This window comes from Mizuhopecten yessoensis, unplaced genomic scaffold (genome assembly GCF_002113885.1).
Source record: "Mizuhopecten yessoensis strain PY_sf001 unplaced genomic scaffold, ASM211388v2 scaffold11095, whole genome shotgun sequence".
NCBI lineage: Eukaryota > Metazoa > Mollusca > Bivalvia > Pectinida > Pectinidae > Mizuhopecten > Mizuhopecten yessoensis.
This window is the reverse complement of record NW_018408877.1, coordinates 39,347-54,898: the sequence shown is the minus strand read 5'-3', so window position 1 is coordinate 54,898 and position 15,552 is coordinate 39,347. Positions and strand designations below refer to the sequence as shown.

The window sequence follows — 15,552 nt, the reverse complement described above, 5'->3', positions numbered from 1 at the left end:
ATCCCAGGTACCTGCTGACCAAATATCATGACCCTAGGTCCTACAGTTCTTCAGATAGAAGTCGTTCAAAAGAAAAAGTTGACGGACGGACGACGGACGACGCAGTACGGCATAAAAATGTTTTTCAATAAAGTTTCACTGATCATGACAGTTAGTAATTTTTTAGTATTTATATGAAACGGAAATGTCTGGATTACTCAATTTACATCTAACTTGCATAAGATAACAGTGAAAAATTAAAGGATACAGGAAGTCTGTGATGGGGTCTATGTAGTGGAGATGTTCACAGTTCTTGTCCACAACCACCAGTATCTCATACAGCTCCACCACCAACTGTGGAAAAACAACAATTACAGTTAATAAAACAGCCTAATCCGACCCCTGAATATTCTGACATAATGTCAATCTACTGAATTAAACATCATATAGTCAGAAAAAACACCTACTCTAATACGATACGACTGTGTGCTACCAAGATTTGATAAGTGTAGATGACATTTTTTGGGATAAGCCCTGGACAAAATGATAAAGGGTGAACAAAGGGCCATAACTCTGTTTATTGTGGGACAAGAAATTAAATTTTAGTAGGTGACACTATACAATCCCACAAACAAAAGGAGTATTTGTAGATCTAAGGTGACAGAGTATACAAGATAAGCTCAAGACAAAACAAGAGCTGTCGGAGAACAGCATAGCTCGCCCTATCAATAGAAACACATGTATAGTAAAACGTTGATATAGTGCCTGTCGTTTTATTTGCCACCTCACTTACCACCAGGATATTTCAAGGACTGTTAAAAGTGTAGAAACATCTATGTGAAGTGATTGTTAAGAAATTAACAAAGAGCAATAAAGCTGTTTTTGGACGCTAAAATATGAAAATATGGTTCAACACATTGCTTACACTCAATACAAATACTTCAACCTTATCATAGACAACAGCCTATTGATGGTGGTGGTCCAACATTACCCTACAAAACTTGCCCAAAAACTTTAACCTCAAGCTTACCCCAAAACATTAATCAAGTCCAATGAAGCTGTTTTTGGCCCCTAAAATATGAAAATATTGTCCAGAACATTGCTAACACTCCATACAAATACTTCAACCTTATAACAGACAACAGCCTATTGATGGTGGTGATCCAACACTACCCTACAAAACTTGCCCAAAAACTTTAACCTCAAGCATACCCCAAAACATTAAACAAATCCAATGAAGCTGTTTTTGGCCCCTAAAATATGAAAATATTGTCCAGAACATTGCTAACCCTCCATATAAATACTTCAACTTTATAACAGACAACAGCCTATTGATGGTCGTTGTCCAACACTTCACAAAAAAACTTGCCCAAAAACTTGAACCTCAAATTTAACTAAGTCCAATTAAGCTATTTTTGGGCCATAAAATATGAAAATATAGTCCAGCACATTGCTTACACTCAATATAAATGACTTAAACTCGTAATAGACAACTGTGTATTGAGTGTGATGATCCAACACTGTTTGGAAAAAACTTGCACCAAAACTTTAACCTCTGAAGGTTCCCGGACGCCGACGACGGGGTGACTACATTAGCCCCCCTATTCTTCGAATAGGCGAGCTAATGACACACTAACAGATTGACAGTCTGATGGAGGGAGTGCAAAGCTATAGTTTCATCAGGTAGTACCAAAATCCCCTGAGGATGGCTACTAAAGGTGACGTTAGACATGGTATTGATCAATTCTGCTGTATTTATATTGGTAAAGTCAATCTGTACTGTTCAAAGATCAATACAAAATGATGTACGATTCAAGATGTTTTAGTGGAAAGTGTTTGTTTCTATAAGTGTTTTATTTATTTCTTCAAATTACTTGTATGTTTGTATTTTACTTCTTAGTTCTCAGTATAATAATTACAGCTCAGACTAATTTCTTTTTATACTTTTACCTCTCATAAAATATTCTCAATCTGAAATGAGATGTTGTTGGTACAGTTAACCTTAATTTGTAAATCAATAAAAATGAATTAATGTTCGTGATGCTTTAGTCTTTAACTGGAGTGTGACAGTCGAGTTAAGAGTGCCACCAACTCAGATGTAATTGGTAATGCAGTATAGAAAGGTAGACACTGTTAAAGGTGGTTACAATAACAATATTTTTCTAAAATTTGTTTATAATCTGAAAAAAATCAGTTTGTTAAGCATTCTACATCGCATTAGTTTCTTTCCCAGAAAAAGCATGCTATTAAAATTCTAATATGTACTTCATATACATATATAAATAAATTTATAACAAAATCAGTTGGCATGTGACAAGCCAAACTCAACCTCCGCCATCTCTACACACTTTTTTTTGCATGCTTCCACACATGACCATGTAGTTTCATTTTTTTTTTTTTTTTTTTTTTTTAAACTTTGTGATGATAGTCAGGTCTAATATTGGTATTAACGAAAAATTACTAACTTAATCTGCTGGAGAAAGATACCTAAACTCTTCACGATTTCACATTCCCACATGTGGCTTTTACTTTTAAACAGAGCTGTTATTCTTCCCACTTACTCTATCTTACTGAAGACTTAAGGCTGTATGCTACCTTACTGTGACATGGGAGCTTAAGGCTATATGCTACCTTACTGTGACATGAAGACTAAGGCTGTATGCTACCTTACTGTGACTTGAAGACTTAAGGCTGTAAGCTGTCTTACTGTGACATGGGTACTTAAGTGTGTATGCTACCTTACTGTGACATGGGTGCTTAAGGCTGTATGCTACCTTACTGTGACATGGGTACTTAATGCTGTATGCTACCTTACTGTGACATGGGTACTTAAGGGTGTATGCTACCTTACTGTGACATGGGTACTAAAGGCTGTATGTTACCTTACTGTGACATGGGTACTTAAGGCTGTATGCTACCTTACTGTGACATGCAGACTTAAGGCTGTATGCTGCCTTACTGTGACATGCAGACTTAAGGTTGTATGCTACCTTACTGTGACATGGGAACTTAAGGGTGTATGCTACCTTACTGTGACATGGGAACTTAAGGGCGTATGCTACCTTACTGTGACATGGGTACTTACGGTTTTATGCTACCTTACTGTGACATGGGTACTTAAGGCTTTATGCTACCTTACTGTGACATGGGTACTTAAGTGTGTATGTTACCTTACTGTGACATGGGTTCTTAAGGTTGTATGCTACCTTACTGTGACATGGGGACTTAAGGTTGTATGCTACCTTACTGTGAAATGGGTACTAAGGTTGTATGCTACCTTACTGTGACATGGGCACTTAAGGGTGTATGCTACCTTACTGTGACATGGGAACTTAAGTGTGTATGTTACCTTACTGTGACATGGGCACTTAAGGTTGTATGCTACCTTACTGTGACATGGGGACTTAAGGTTGTATGCTACCTTACTGTGACATGGGAACTTAAGTGTGTATGTTACCTTACTGTGACATGGGCACTTAAGGTTGTATGCTACCTTACTGTGACATGGGAACTTAAGTGTGTATGTTACCTTACTGTGACATGGGCACTTAAGGTTGTATGCTACCTTACTGTGACATGGGGACTTAAGGTTGTATGCTACCTTACTGTGAAATGGGTACTAAGGTTGTATGCTACCTTACTGTGACATGGGCACTTAAGGGTGTATGCTACCTTACTGTGACATGGGAACTTAAGTGTGTATGTTACCTTACTGTGACATGGGCACTTAAGGTTGTATGCTACCTTACTGTGACATGGGGACTTAAGGTTGTATGCTACCTTACTGTGAAATGGGTACTAAGGTTGTATGCTACCTTACTGTGACATGGGAACTTAAGTGTGTATGTTACCTTACTGTGACATGGGTACTTAAGGCTGTATGCTACCTTACTGGGACATGCAGACTTAAGGCTGTATGCTACCTTACTGTGACATGCAGACTTAAGGCTGTATGCTACCTTACTGTGACATGGGTACTTAAGGTTGTATGCTACCTTACTGTGACATGAACACTTATGGCTCACTCTCAGAAACCTACATAATTCTGTGAAAGGTAATATTAACATTGTGTTAATCAATTGATGACACATTTGAAAGCACAACAAACAAAAGACATACATTGCTACTTTGGAAGTTAACTGAATCATCAGGTTGCCTTCATATATTCATGTTGAAACAGTTCAGATAGTGGAGAAATAGTCCATGAAAAATGCAAACTTGTGATAGTCAACAGTTTAATTTCAGCTAGGTATATCTGAACCCCTCCATATGCATGTGCTGAATTTTCTAGAGGTCAGAACTGTGCATGCCGTTTTCTTTCAGAGTCATTTGATTGAAATGAATACACTAAGATAGCCTTAGATGGGATGTAATTTAAGGGAGGTCACTCTTACGCATATCACATATAATGTGTAATGTAAGCATAACTTGGCCTGTGAATGATAGCATTCTTCAACAAAGCTTTGTGGTGTTCAATGTTTACTGACCTCCATCAGGCAGCGAGTACGCTCTGAGTGGAGACGCTGGAGGAATGGACCAACCAGGTGACACAGGTACAAAAACTGCTGCTCATTCACAATCACTGGCCTCAATGTCTCACGCAGAAACCTGAAATATTTCAAAATCAGAGAAATAACAACATAAGACAGACCAGGAGTGGATCATCTCCTATCTGTGCCAAACTCGTTTTTGAAATTTCCTTAGTGATACTTTTTGGACCAAGTTAAAATTCTAATGTTCGCATGGTCCAGAGAAGAAGCTAGCAAGTATAATTGTAAAAAGTTATGGACCACAGACAGATGACAGCCAAACAAATACCTTCAACAACATAAAAAATAATGGATCCATATGACAGGTTTAAGATTATGAAAAATGAAAATTTAAATGCAGTAGTAAGGAGACTTGACCTACTTATTGTGGTTGTTTCGAGAATTGACCTACTTTTTGTGGTAGTTGTTGATGTTGACCGACTTACTGTAGAAACTGTGAGAGTTGACCTACTTCTTGTTGTTAATGAAAGAGTTGACCTACTTATTGTGATAATTTTGAGAGTTGACCTACTTTTTTATTGCGGTAGTTTTGAGAGTTGACCAACTTACTGTGGTAGTTAGACACATTGACCTACTTACAAAGGTAGTTTTGAGAGTTGACCTACTTCCTGTGGTAGTTAGACAAGTTGGCCTACTTACTGTAGTAGTTTTGAGAGTTGACCGACTTACTGTGGTAGTCAGACAAGATGACCTACTTCCTGTGGTAGTTAGACAAGTTGACCTACTTCCTGTGGTAGTTAGTAGAAGTTGGCCTACTTACTGTGGTAATTGAGACAGTTGACCAATTCCAGCATGGTGCCATATGGCATGCGTAAGTGCCAGCACGTAGCTACAGTGTTGTTCAGCGAACACAGACTGGCTGCCACTGAAGTTGAAAAGCTGGAAAGGCTGCACGCTGGGCTGTATGCTGCGTACAACCTCCTCTACCTTACTGTTGAGTGATGACCAGTAGGTGTCCTGGTAAGAGAGACAAATAACTGATGAATACATACACTCCTATATCCCTAATTAGCTTGTTAATAGCATTCGTCTGAGTATACACATTCACAGGATACTTGTATCTTATTTTGTTCTGCTCTTTTACAGGGATTGTTATCAAAGACACAATAAATGGAGAATTCTTTTTGCATAAACTGTTCGATCTTTTATTTTCCACCAAATGCTCATATTGCACCAATTTATTATCAAGATTATTTTTTTAAATACACTCCTAAATTTAATAAGCATTAAATATTGCAAAGCACAACACATTCCATACTAGGAGTAGTCATAATCGTCTACGGAGACTATCAATACAATTTTACTGGAGGTCCTTGTCGGGATAAGTATAAGAATATTTTACCTTTTGAAAGTATAAACACAAGAGTGGTACAACACATTTCTAGTCATGCTGGATGTGTTTCATGAAATAACATATCGTTGTTTTGATGAAATTCAACTTTGACCTCTTGTTTAAAATTAATCTTTTCAGTCTTGATAAATCTATTTAATAAGTTTAAGTCATTTGGAAGTTTTGGCTGAGATTGAGAGAAAGACTGATAGATGGACCCAGTCTCACACATCATTGGTATAGGGGATTAGTTAACACAAGTCTCACACATCATTGTTATAGGGGATAAGTTAACACAAGTCTCACACATAATTGGTATAGGGGATTAGTGTACACAAGTCTCACACATCATTGGTATAGGGTATTAGTTAACACAAGTCTCACACATCATTGGTATTGGGGATTAGTGTACACAAGTCTCACACATCATTGGTATAGGGTATTAGTTAACACAAGTCTCACACATCATTTGTATAGGGGATAAGTTAACACAAGTCTCACACATCATTGGTATGGGGGATTAGTTAACACAAGTCTCACACATCATTGGTATAGGGGATAAGTTAACACAAGTCTCACACATCATTGGTATAGGGGATTAGTGTACACAAGTCTCACACATCATTGGTATAGGGGATTAGTTAACACAAGTCTCACACATCATTGGTATAGGGGATTAGTTAACACAATGTGGTCACACAATCAAGTCCATTCACTTATCTGTCAGTAAAATAGGTTTTTTATGAGATCTTAACAAGTATAGTGTTATGACAAATATCGTGCAACTTAACTTAAATATTCAAAAGTTATTTCCAGATAGTGACATAATGTCACAGTTTTGAAAATTTTGTATTTTGTAGAAGTTCCAGAGTACCTCTGTTTTCATGTAGGCAACGATTTTGTGTATGTTTTACAGTGTGTCAATATCTTCAGTTTGCAGGTTTTTGGACCTGAAAACTAGCAAAAATATCTAATAGCAAAAAACGTCCAAGTTCATATTACACACAAATGACCTAACCACATAGATGATAAAACCCCTCCAATATTTGTCAGATACAGTCACTCACCGGGAGCGCCGTCAGCACCAGTCCAACAGCGTTCATCCACGACACAATCTGTGACCTCATCAGCTGTGTACAACTGTAATAACAACGATTTAATTATTACAAAACTAAAATGTCCAGTATGGCTAACAAGTTTTGTTAATTAGTGTTTATTCTCTTGCTTAAATGACAACTTTTCTCTCAGCATCCAATACAAGTTATACTATCAATATCACTGATAATTCATCTTTATGAAACTAAGTGAAATGAAGATGTGAATACTTGAATAGAGGAAAACCATTCTGTTCACTTTACTCTATGTAAAGCAGGGGACCAGATGGGGCAGTTAACATGCCGATTGTATTTTTAAAGAGAAAATTAGGAACATGTCCTTACAGAACGACTGAAGTAATCCTTGGTAAAATGGTAATACATGACAATGTATACATCACAGTCTAGGTAGGCCTTGATCAGACGTGTTAACTGGAGTGCTCCAGTCATCTGTTGACAAGACTGACAGACTGAACACTCACTTTTTGAGGACCACGTCGAGAAGGGCACGACCGACTATGTTGCCGTGTACAGGAAGTGACATCAGTTCCACACATGTGACATACAGAGCATGTGCAGCGGGACTGGGGAACTCGTTGAAACGCCAGTCACAGTTTGGAAATGGGGATGGTGTCTTGTTGTTAATGGCTGTGTCAGTTAAGGCAGTAGAACTCACACAACTTTGATAAACCAAAATTATGGTGAAAAGCTTTATTACCAAAAAATACTTCTGAAATTCTCTAAGCTTTAAGTGATGGACCAAAACCAGAAATGTGCCTTTCGAGATATCAAGTACCTCGTTTTAATGTTTCCCCAGACATATTTATCCAGGTATACGAAACTGGCAAGTACCAGGAACCTTATCTCACCCTGAAAATAAATTTATTTCTCATTTTTCATCCATTCATGCATTTTTGTATTCATTAAAACAGATAACATAGGGTTTCCAATGTTTTTTACACCTATCAATATTTTGAAACAGAAGAATCCAACTGCATAGGTATTTTTTATTTGAAAACACGTCTAACCTATGTGGTAAACATGTATACACAGTTTTAGCTGGATCTTTTATTTGGTATTAGTACCTTGGAATAAATATATATAGCATGCATTAGAAGTAATATCTTTCATTTTACTACTGTCGCTTATAAAAACCATAACATCCTTGCATCTAAATTGAGTATGACTTTTTTATCTCATTCTTCAGACTAAAATTCTCTGCCATCTGAAATACACACAGACAAAGAAATAAATCTCCTTGTGTATATAATAACTGCTCCATGATGAAAGATAATATTTTTTTAATGGAATAAAACCCAGACACCCAGTGTTAATGTGTGACACTTTATACAGGCAGGATACTGTCGACAAGCCTGCCAATGAGGCGGACATAATAGTCGAGGTCTGGGTTCCACTCGAGATTGTCCTCCTGGATGAAACGCTGGTAGTCCTCAGACAGGAACCAGTTGTTGGGGCGAATATCCTTGTGGGCATCTGGCAAAGGAGATGAAGGAGGAAACCGACATTCAAAATCATCAACATCATTAATAGACACAATTCATAAGTGACATGAATTTACTGAAAACAGTAATTACAGAAACTAGGAATAAAATGTACAGCAAATTCTTTCTTTAAAAATAATCTATAAAAGAATTTTTGTAGAAATCAACCTGAAATTATAATCACACGTAAAAATCATCAGTCAATCATATTTCTCCTTATAAAAACATGAAAATATAACTATCAAATGTCATTTTATAAAAATAAGCAAATCTAAATTTTAAAATAAACTGTGTGTATAACATATGATTAATTATATCAAAAGACCCTGACCACTTGTTACTAGAGGTCTGTAATAATGTCTGAAGCTATATCTATAAATGTACATGTCCTGTGGTCAGGGCTGGCTATATCCTTGTGGGCATCTATATAGGAGATACTCACTCATGATGGACTGGACAAGCTTGCGTTTGAGGGGCGGCCTGTTGATAAGATTTCTCTGGTAGTAGTGTAGGGTGTTGTACAGGTAGGTTATCGGGTGGTCTGTAAAAAAACATAATTCAGGAAAATTCTTGATCGACTTGTAAAGCCATTTTAATGACTATATATTATAGTCAGTAGCCGGAGGTGCCCATATCTGACACTGATTTGTTATAAATGTTTGATTAAAGTGGAAAAAGCACAACCATCTCACTAAAAGTTGACAGCATTTGGTGGTAGGGACCATCGTGTTCTGTCCCCTCCCCTCCAAACTATCCTTGGTTAGGACCATCGTGTTCTGTCCCCACCCCTCCATACTATCCTTGGTTAGGACCGTCGTGTTCTGTCCCCACCCCTCCCAACTATCCTTGGTTAGGACCGTCGTGTTCTGTCCCCACCCCTCCAAACTATCCTGGGTTAGGACCATCGTGTTCTGCCCCCACACCTCCAAACTATCCTTGGTTAGGACCATTGTGTTCTGTCCCCTCCCCTCCAAACTATCCTTGGTTAGTACCATCGTGTTCTGTCCCCTCCCCTCCAAACTATCCTTGGTTAGTACCATCGTGTTCTGTCCCCGCCCCTCCAAACTATCCTTGGTTAGGACCGTCGTGTTCTGTCCCCACCCCTCCATACTATCCCTGGTTAGGACCATCGTGTTCTGTTCCCACCCCTCCAAACTATCCTTGGTTAGGACCATCCTTCATTTATATAACACTGAATATAACCTTAGACTATACCATGGATGTTTCATACCAAATTCTGTCAAATGCCTTCAGTAGTTTTAGACTAAGTGTTTTCTAAAAGAAAGTGATAGATTAATGTACATTATTTTTATTGTATTCTTGTTTTCAGATATACACTGGAACCTACCATGGAACTTGTAAAGGATTCCCAAATTTTCCAGGATCTTTTCCAGTAGATTCTGGAGTGTAGGTTGTTCTATGATTCTGTGTATGAGGATGTCTAGCACCTAAAAAACATAATTAGGGTATACTTAGAGGGCACAAACATGATAAGTAACAAATACATCTCTCTGATAGGTGAACCTTCTGTAAGATGAAGATATTTGGGACAATGTATGAGAATTTCTGTTGATATTATCGGCCATTGTCACAACATATAGAAAGGAGCAATTCAGTATGAACACTCTTCAGACTTTTATAATTATTTGAAGTGTTTGTGAAATGAAAACTAAATACTGTGAAAGGATTATTCAGATGTAACTTTGACTTTAAAGGTTTTGAATAGCTTGATAAAGTTGAATCAACACACCAATAATTGATGAATAACGATGAAAAGAAACAGACATTTTTTCCAATATTGGTCCAAAAGGACACTGGGATTTTGCCTATTTGTAATTATACATTCCAGTCTTATAAGAACTTACATTTTGTATCCAACAACCTTCTTTATTTACTGACTCAAATTCCTGTTTTAAGGTTATACACTACCAAACACTTACCTGTGATCTGTATTAGAGTTAAGGAGATATGCTACTTTACATCTTATGTGATTAATGTCAATGATCATTATCTAAATATTATAATCAGAATGATAGCAATGTACATATTCTTCAGAACCTTCCAAATTTGTCAACAGTTTATTAATGGTGTCAAAAAGGACCTTTTTACAGATTTCTTAATGCAGAACTCAAAAGAGATGACACAGTAAGGTAGCATACACCCTTAAGTCTACATGTCACAGTAAGGCAGCATACAACCTTAAGCACCCAAGTCACAGAAAGGTAGCATACACCCTTAAATCTCCATGCCACAGAAAGGTAGCATACACCCTTAAGTCTACATGTCACAGAAAGGTAGCATACATCCTAAAGTCTACATGTCACAGAAAGGTAGCATACCTCATTAAGTCTACATGTCACAGTAAGGTAGCATACCTCCTTAAATCTAAATGTCACAGAAAGGTAGCATACCTCCTTAAGTCAACATGTCACAGTAAGGTAGCATACCTCCTTAAATCTAAATGTCACAGAAAGGTAGCATACACCCTTAAGTCTACATGTCACAGTAAGGTAGCATACATCCTTAAGTCTACATGTCACAGAAAGGTAGCATACACCCTTAAGTGTACATGTCACAGTAAGGTAGCATACATCCTTAAGTCTACATGTCACAGAAAGGTAGCATACATCCTTAAGTCAACATGTCACAGAAAGATAGCATACATGCTTTAGTCGACATGTCACAGTAAAGTAGCATACATCCTTAAGTCTACTTGTCACAGAAAGATAGCATACATCCTTAAGTCGACATGTCACAGTAAGGTAGCATACATCCTTAAGTCTACATGTCACAGAAAGATAGTATACATGCTTTAGTCGACATGTCACAGTAAGGTAGCATACATCCTTAATACAGTTTTTGCTGGTTTTGATATACCTACCGGTATGAAGCGGAGACAGACATTTCCAAAATAGACTGGGAGGTACTGATGCTGAATGGGGCTGTTCAGGTCCTGTATCCCTTCGTAATAAAACTTCTCTGGATGTTTCTACAAAACGTCAGCAAATCAATAAAAATCATTCATCCAACACATCCAATTACGTACCTAGAAAATACAGTGTCAACTGTTTTTACACAAGTGGTTGGTTTGGGAGAAATATTTTTCTTGGTCTATAAATTCAATAATACAGAATTCTTTTTTTCTAATTGTGAATCAACCCATACATTAAATGTTGGAAAAATTAGATTACTGTTCACTTACAAGTTCAATTTAGATAATCTTGCAATAGTAATTGTACGGTAACCAGTCAGATATATGATTGGCTGTTCTAGCTGAAAACCTTATACTTTCTTTCAAAGAGTTAACTTCAAAAGATCACTGATTATGGAAAGACTTTCAAAATACTAGCTGAGGAGGATGACAAGTAAGACAATTTTATTGATACAGATAGATAAAGTTTGAATTAGTCTTTATACCAGCATACAGTACTTACTCTATGGAAAGCCATGTGTTTGTCGTGCCAGTCACTTTGTAGCCAGTGTTCCGGGGAATTCTGAAACAATAAAATTTAATACGGCACTGAGAATCTTCAGTCCTGTGTAGTTTGTGTCATTTTGGATCTGGATAATCTTCATGATCGTTTCATTCCAAAATTTAACACAATACAAGTATAATCCATTACATTAACTCTATGCAAACAATAATATCTTTAAACATTTTTTATTGATTTCTGTAACTTGATAACAAATTATTCATTTGACAACACTAAAGCATTTACAAGTCATAAAACTCCTGAGATTAAAATATCAAATACTTAATCAACACTTTATACTAAAAAAAAATTATGTTTGAAAAACAAAATAGAAATTTAAACAAGCCGTTAGATTGAAGAGTTTCTAAAAGTTGTCATGTAACTAGAAAGCAGGGCCCATATTCATGAACCTTTCTCCTGCTAAAGCATGAATTCTGTGCTCAAACTGACTTCCTTGTAACTCGCTTAAATCATGAAACATGGTCAAAAAGTCAAGTTTAAACACTGAAAATAGTTAGTAGCTTATAATTGTTCAAAATTTCTTACATATCACTGACAAAATATGATTTTTAAATCAATTTATCACTGGCACCAGAAATTGGGTTTGAGCACAGAGTCAGGGTTTGAGCACAGAGTCAGGGTTTGAGCATGAGAACAGTTTCATGAATACGGGCACGGGAATCCTAGAGAGTACAAACCTCTCGGACAAAGTCGTGGATTCGTGTCTTAAATTCGGCCGGTTTCAGCAGCAACATGTGGATGATCAGGTAGCATAAACGAGCCTCGTTCTCATCAAAGTTTCGTAAAGCCTGCACAGATGTGGATTTTTTTTATCAGCGACACAGCAGTAAGTGAACGAACAATAATTTATAAGGCCTTCAACATCTTTTATAAACACAATTTTTTGGACATAATCGGGTATGAAACTGGATTCAAACATGTATATGATTATCAATCAACCATCATGTGGTTTCAATGTCTACCTATAATGATGAATCAACCTTAAAAGTTTAATACTGTTTCCAGGTAAATACAAGCAGCTTGTACATAATTAATGATTAATATAATGTTTGGGTAGGAGTCACATCTTATTACACCAAAAATAGCCGGTCTATTGGAGACTTACCACACACAGGACAAGGCGGTCTCTTGGAGTCTTACCACACACAAGACAAGGCGGTCTATTGGAGACTTACGACACACAGGACAAGGCGGTCTATTGGAGACTTACCCCACCCAGGACAAGGCGGTCTATGGGACTTACCACACACAGGACAAGGCGGTCCATTGGACACTTACCACACACAGGACAAGGTGGTCTATTGGACACTTACCACACACAGGACAAGGTGGTCTATTGGATACTTACCACACACAGGACAAGGCGGTCTAGGGGACTTACCACACACAGGACAAGGCGGTCTTTGGGACTTACCACACACAGGACAAGGCGGTCCATTGGACACTTACCACACACAGGACAAGGTGGTCTATTGGACACTTACCACACACAGGACCAGGCGGTCTATTGGACACTTACCACACACAGAACAAGGTGGTCTATTGGAGACTTACCACACACAGGACAAGGTGGTCTATTGGATACTTACCACACACAGGACAAGGCGGTCTAGGGGACTTACCACACACAGGACAAGGCGGTCCATTGGACACTTACCACACACAGGACAAGGTGGTCTATTGGAGACTTACCACACACAGGACAAGGCAGTCTGTTGGAGACTTACCACACACAGGACAAGGCTGTCTATGAGACTTACCACACACAGGACAAGGCGGTCTCTTGGAGTCTTACCACACACAAGACAAGGCGGTCTATTGGAGACTTACGACACACAGGACAAGGCGGTCTATTGGAGACTTACCACACACAGGACAAGGCGGTCTGTTGGGGACTTACCACACACAGGACAAGGCGGTCTGTTGGAGACTTACCACACCCAGGACAAGGCGGTCTATTGGAGACTTACCCCACACAGGACAAGGCGGTCTATGGGACTTACCACACACAGGACAAGGCGGTCTCTTGGAGTCTTACCACACACAAGACAAGGCGGTCTATTGGAGACTTACGACACACAGGACAAGGCGGTCTATTGGAGACTTACCACACACAAGACAAGGCGGTCTATTGGAGACTTACGACACACAGGACAAGGCGGTCTATTGGAGACTTACCACCCACAGGACAAGGCGGTCTGTTGGAGACTTACCACACCCAGGACAAGGCGGTCTATTGGAGACTTACCACACACAGGACAAGGCGGTCTATCGTGACAATATTGTACTTCCACACCATGTCACTGAGGGTCTCAATGAACTAAAAAGACAACAAATTCCAAATTAATTCTATAGCAGGCACATGTTAACCTAACCTTGTACAATGTTGAACATGTACGAGCAGCACTGAACATTTTGATATTGTACAACCTCGAAATACTATCATCAGATTGTATGTCCTCAACATATTGCCATAGCATATTGTACAAATTTTAGCTTACATTTTACTCCTCTAACACTGACCAAAGTGGGGCTTGTCTGTGGTCAAACACAGTAACCTTGCTTGATCTTGGACATGTGTGACACTAGCAATGTTCAAACTGAAAATAATGTCAAACATTGTTTGACCTTGAACATATGTAAGACTAGCAATGTGCATTTTTGATAATGATTTCTTAATTTTGTTGACCTTGACTAAATTAGTTGACCTTGTAAAAGCTGAACTTTCTATACTGACCTTGTTAACGTTTTGTCCGCTGATTCCACTAAGGTTCAGCTCATATACCATGAAATCTGCAAACGTGCGGAGGTGGGATGACAAGGCTCGTGGTCCCAGGCGGTCAAGCACCCTGAAGGTGGAGGATTTGTTTAGGTAGAGTTAGACACAGAACTAAGGGGTTGATGATCCACATTAATTTACTGAAATAATATAACTTTGGTGCTAACAAACAGTACACTGGGAACCTTGCAGTTTTCAAAAGATGATCCTTAACACCTACAGAACAAGATAAAGTCAAGAAATGAAGGGGAAAGATTATTTTTCAAAAACCATGAAAAAAATGTTTACAAATGTAAATGTATATTAGAAGAATGGAAATCATACATACTGATACATATCTTATGTGCCTCATACACTGAGCAAAAGCTAATATTTTGAGTAAAGAAAAATGTGTGAATTTGTATCTAAATCCCATTATTAGAGAGGTATTAATTTCACAAATCACAAGTTGTATAAAATCTATTTTACATTTAAATAGATGAAAAAAGTTTAACTTTGCTGCTATTAATCATTTACATGTATATATTTTTCTTATCAGTTACTTACCTGTTCCCAAAAACTGAGACCAGCTTACAATAACAGGAGGAGGTGTAGGGGCAGTAATACATGTATACATACTTACTTGTAAGCTACCGGAGAAGGTGTAGGGGCAGTAGTACATGTATATATACTTACTTGTAAGCTACAGGAGAAGGTGTAGGGGCAGTAATACATGTATATAAACTTACTTGTAAGCTACCGGAGAAGGTGTAGGGGCAGTAATACATGTATATATACTTACTTGTAAGCTACCGGAGAAGGTGTAGGGGCAGTAATACATGTAT

At 38.0% G+C, this 15,552-nt stretch overlaps 1 protein-coding gene across 1 annotated transcript in view; it reads right to left on the bottom strand.

The window, feature by feature from the left end:
• The window catches only part of LOC110465633 (mediator of RNA polymerase II transcription subunit 23-like), a 44,917-nt gene that overhangs the window by 2,542 nt on the left and 26,823 nt on the right, over window positions 1-15,552 (bottom strand). The window contains exons 21-33 of the mRNA XM_021521585.1: window positions 14,687-14,798; window positions 14,198-14,269; window positions 12,627-12,737; window positions 11,890-11,949; window positions 11,337-11,444; window positions 9,804-9,903; window positions 8,898-8,996; window positions 8,316-8,447; window positions 7,436-7,601; window positions 6,927-6,999; window positions 5,290-5,486; window positions 4,467-4,587; window positions 248-333 (exon numbers count right to left, since the gene is read on the bottom strand). Of these exons, the coding sequence (XP_021377260.1) occupies window positions 248-333; window positions 4,467-4,587; window positions 5,290-5,486; window positions 6,927-6,999; window positions 7,436-7,601; window positions 8,316-8,447; window positions 8,898-8,996; window positions 9,804-9,903; window positions 11,337-11,444; window positions 11,890-11,949; window positions 12,627-12,737; window positions 14,198-14,269; window positions 14,687-14,798 (1,437 nt within the window). The remainder of the gene's footprint in view (window positions 1-247; window positions 334-4,466; window positions 4,588-5,289; window positions 5,487-6,926; window positions 7,000-7,435; window positions 7,602-8,315; window positions 8,448-8,897; window positions 8,997-9,803; window positions 9,904-11,336; window positions 11,445-11,889; window positions 11,950-12,626; window positions 12,738-14,197; window positions 14,270-14,686; window positions 14,799-15,552) is intronic.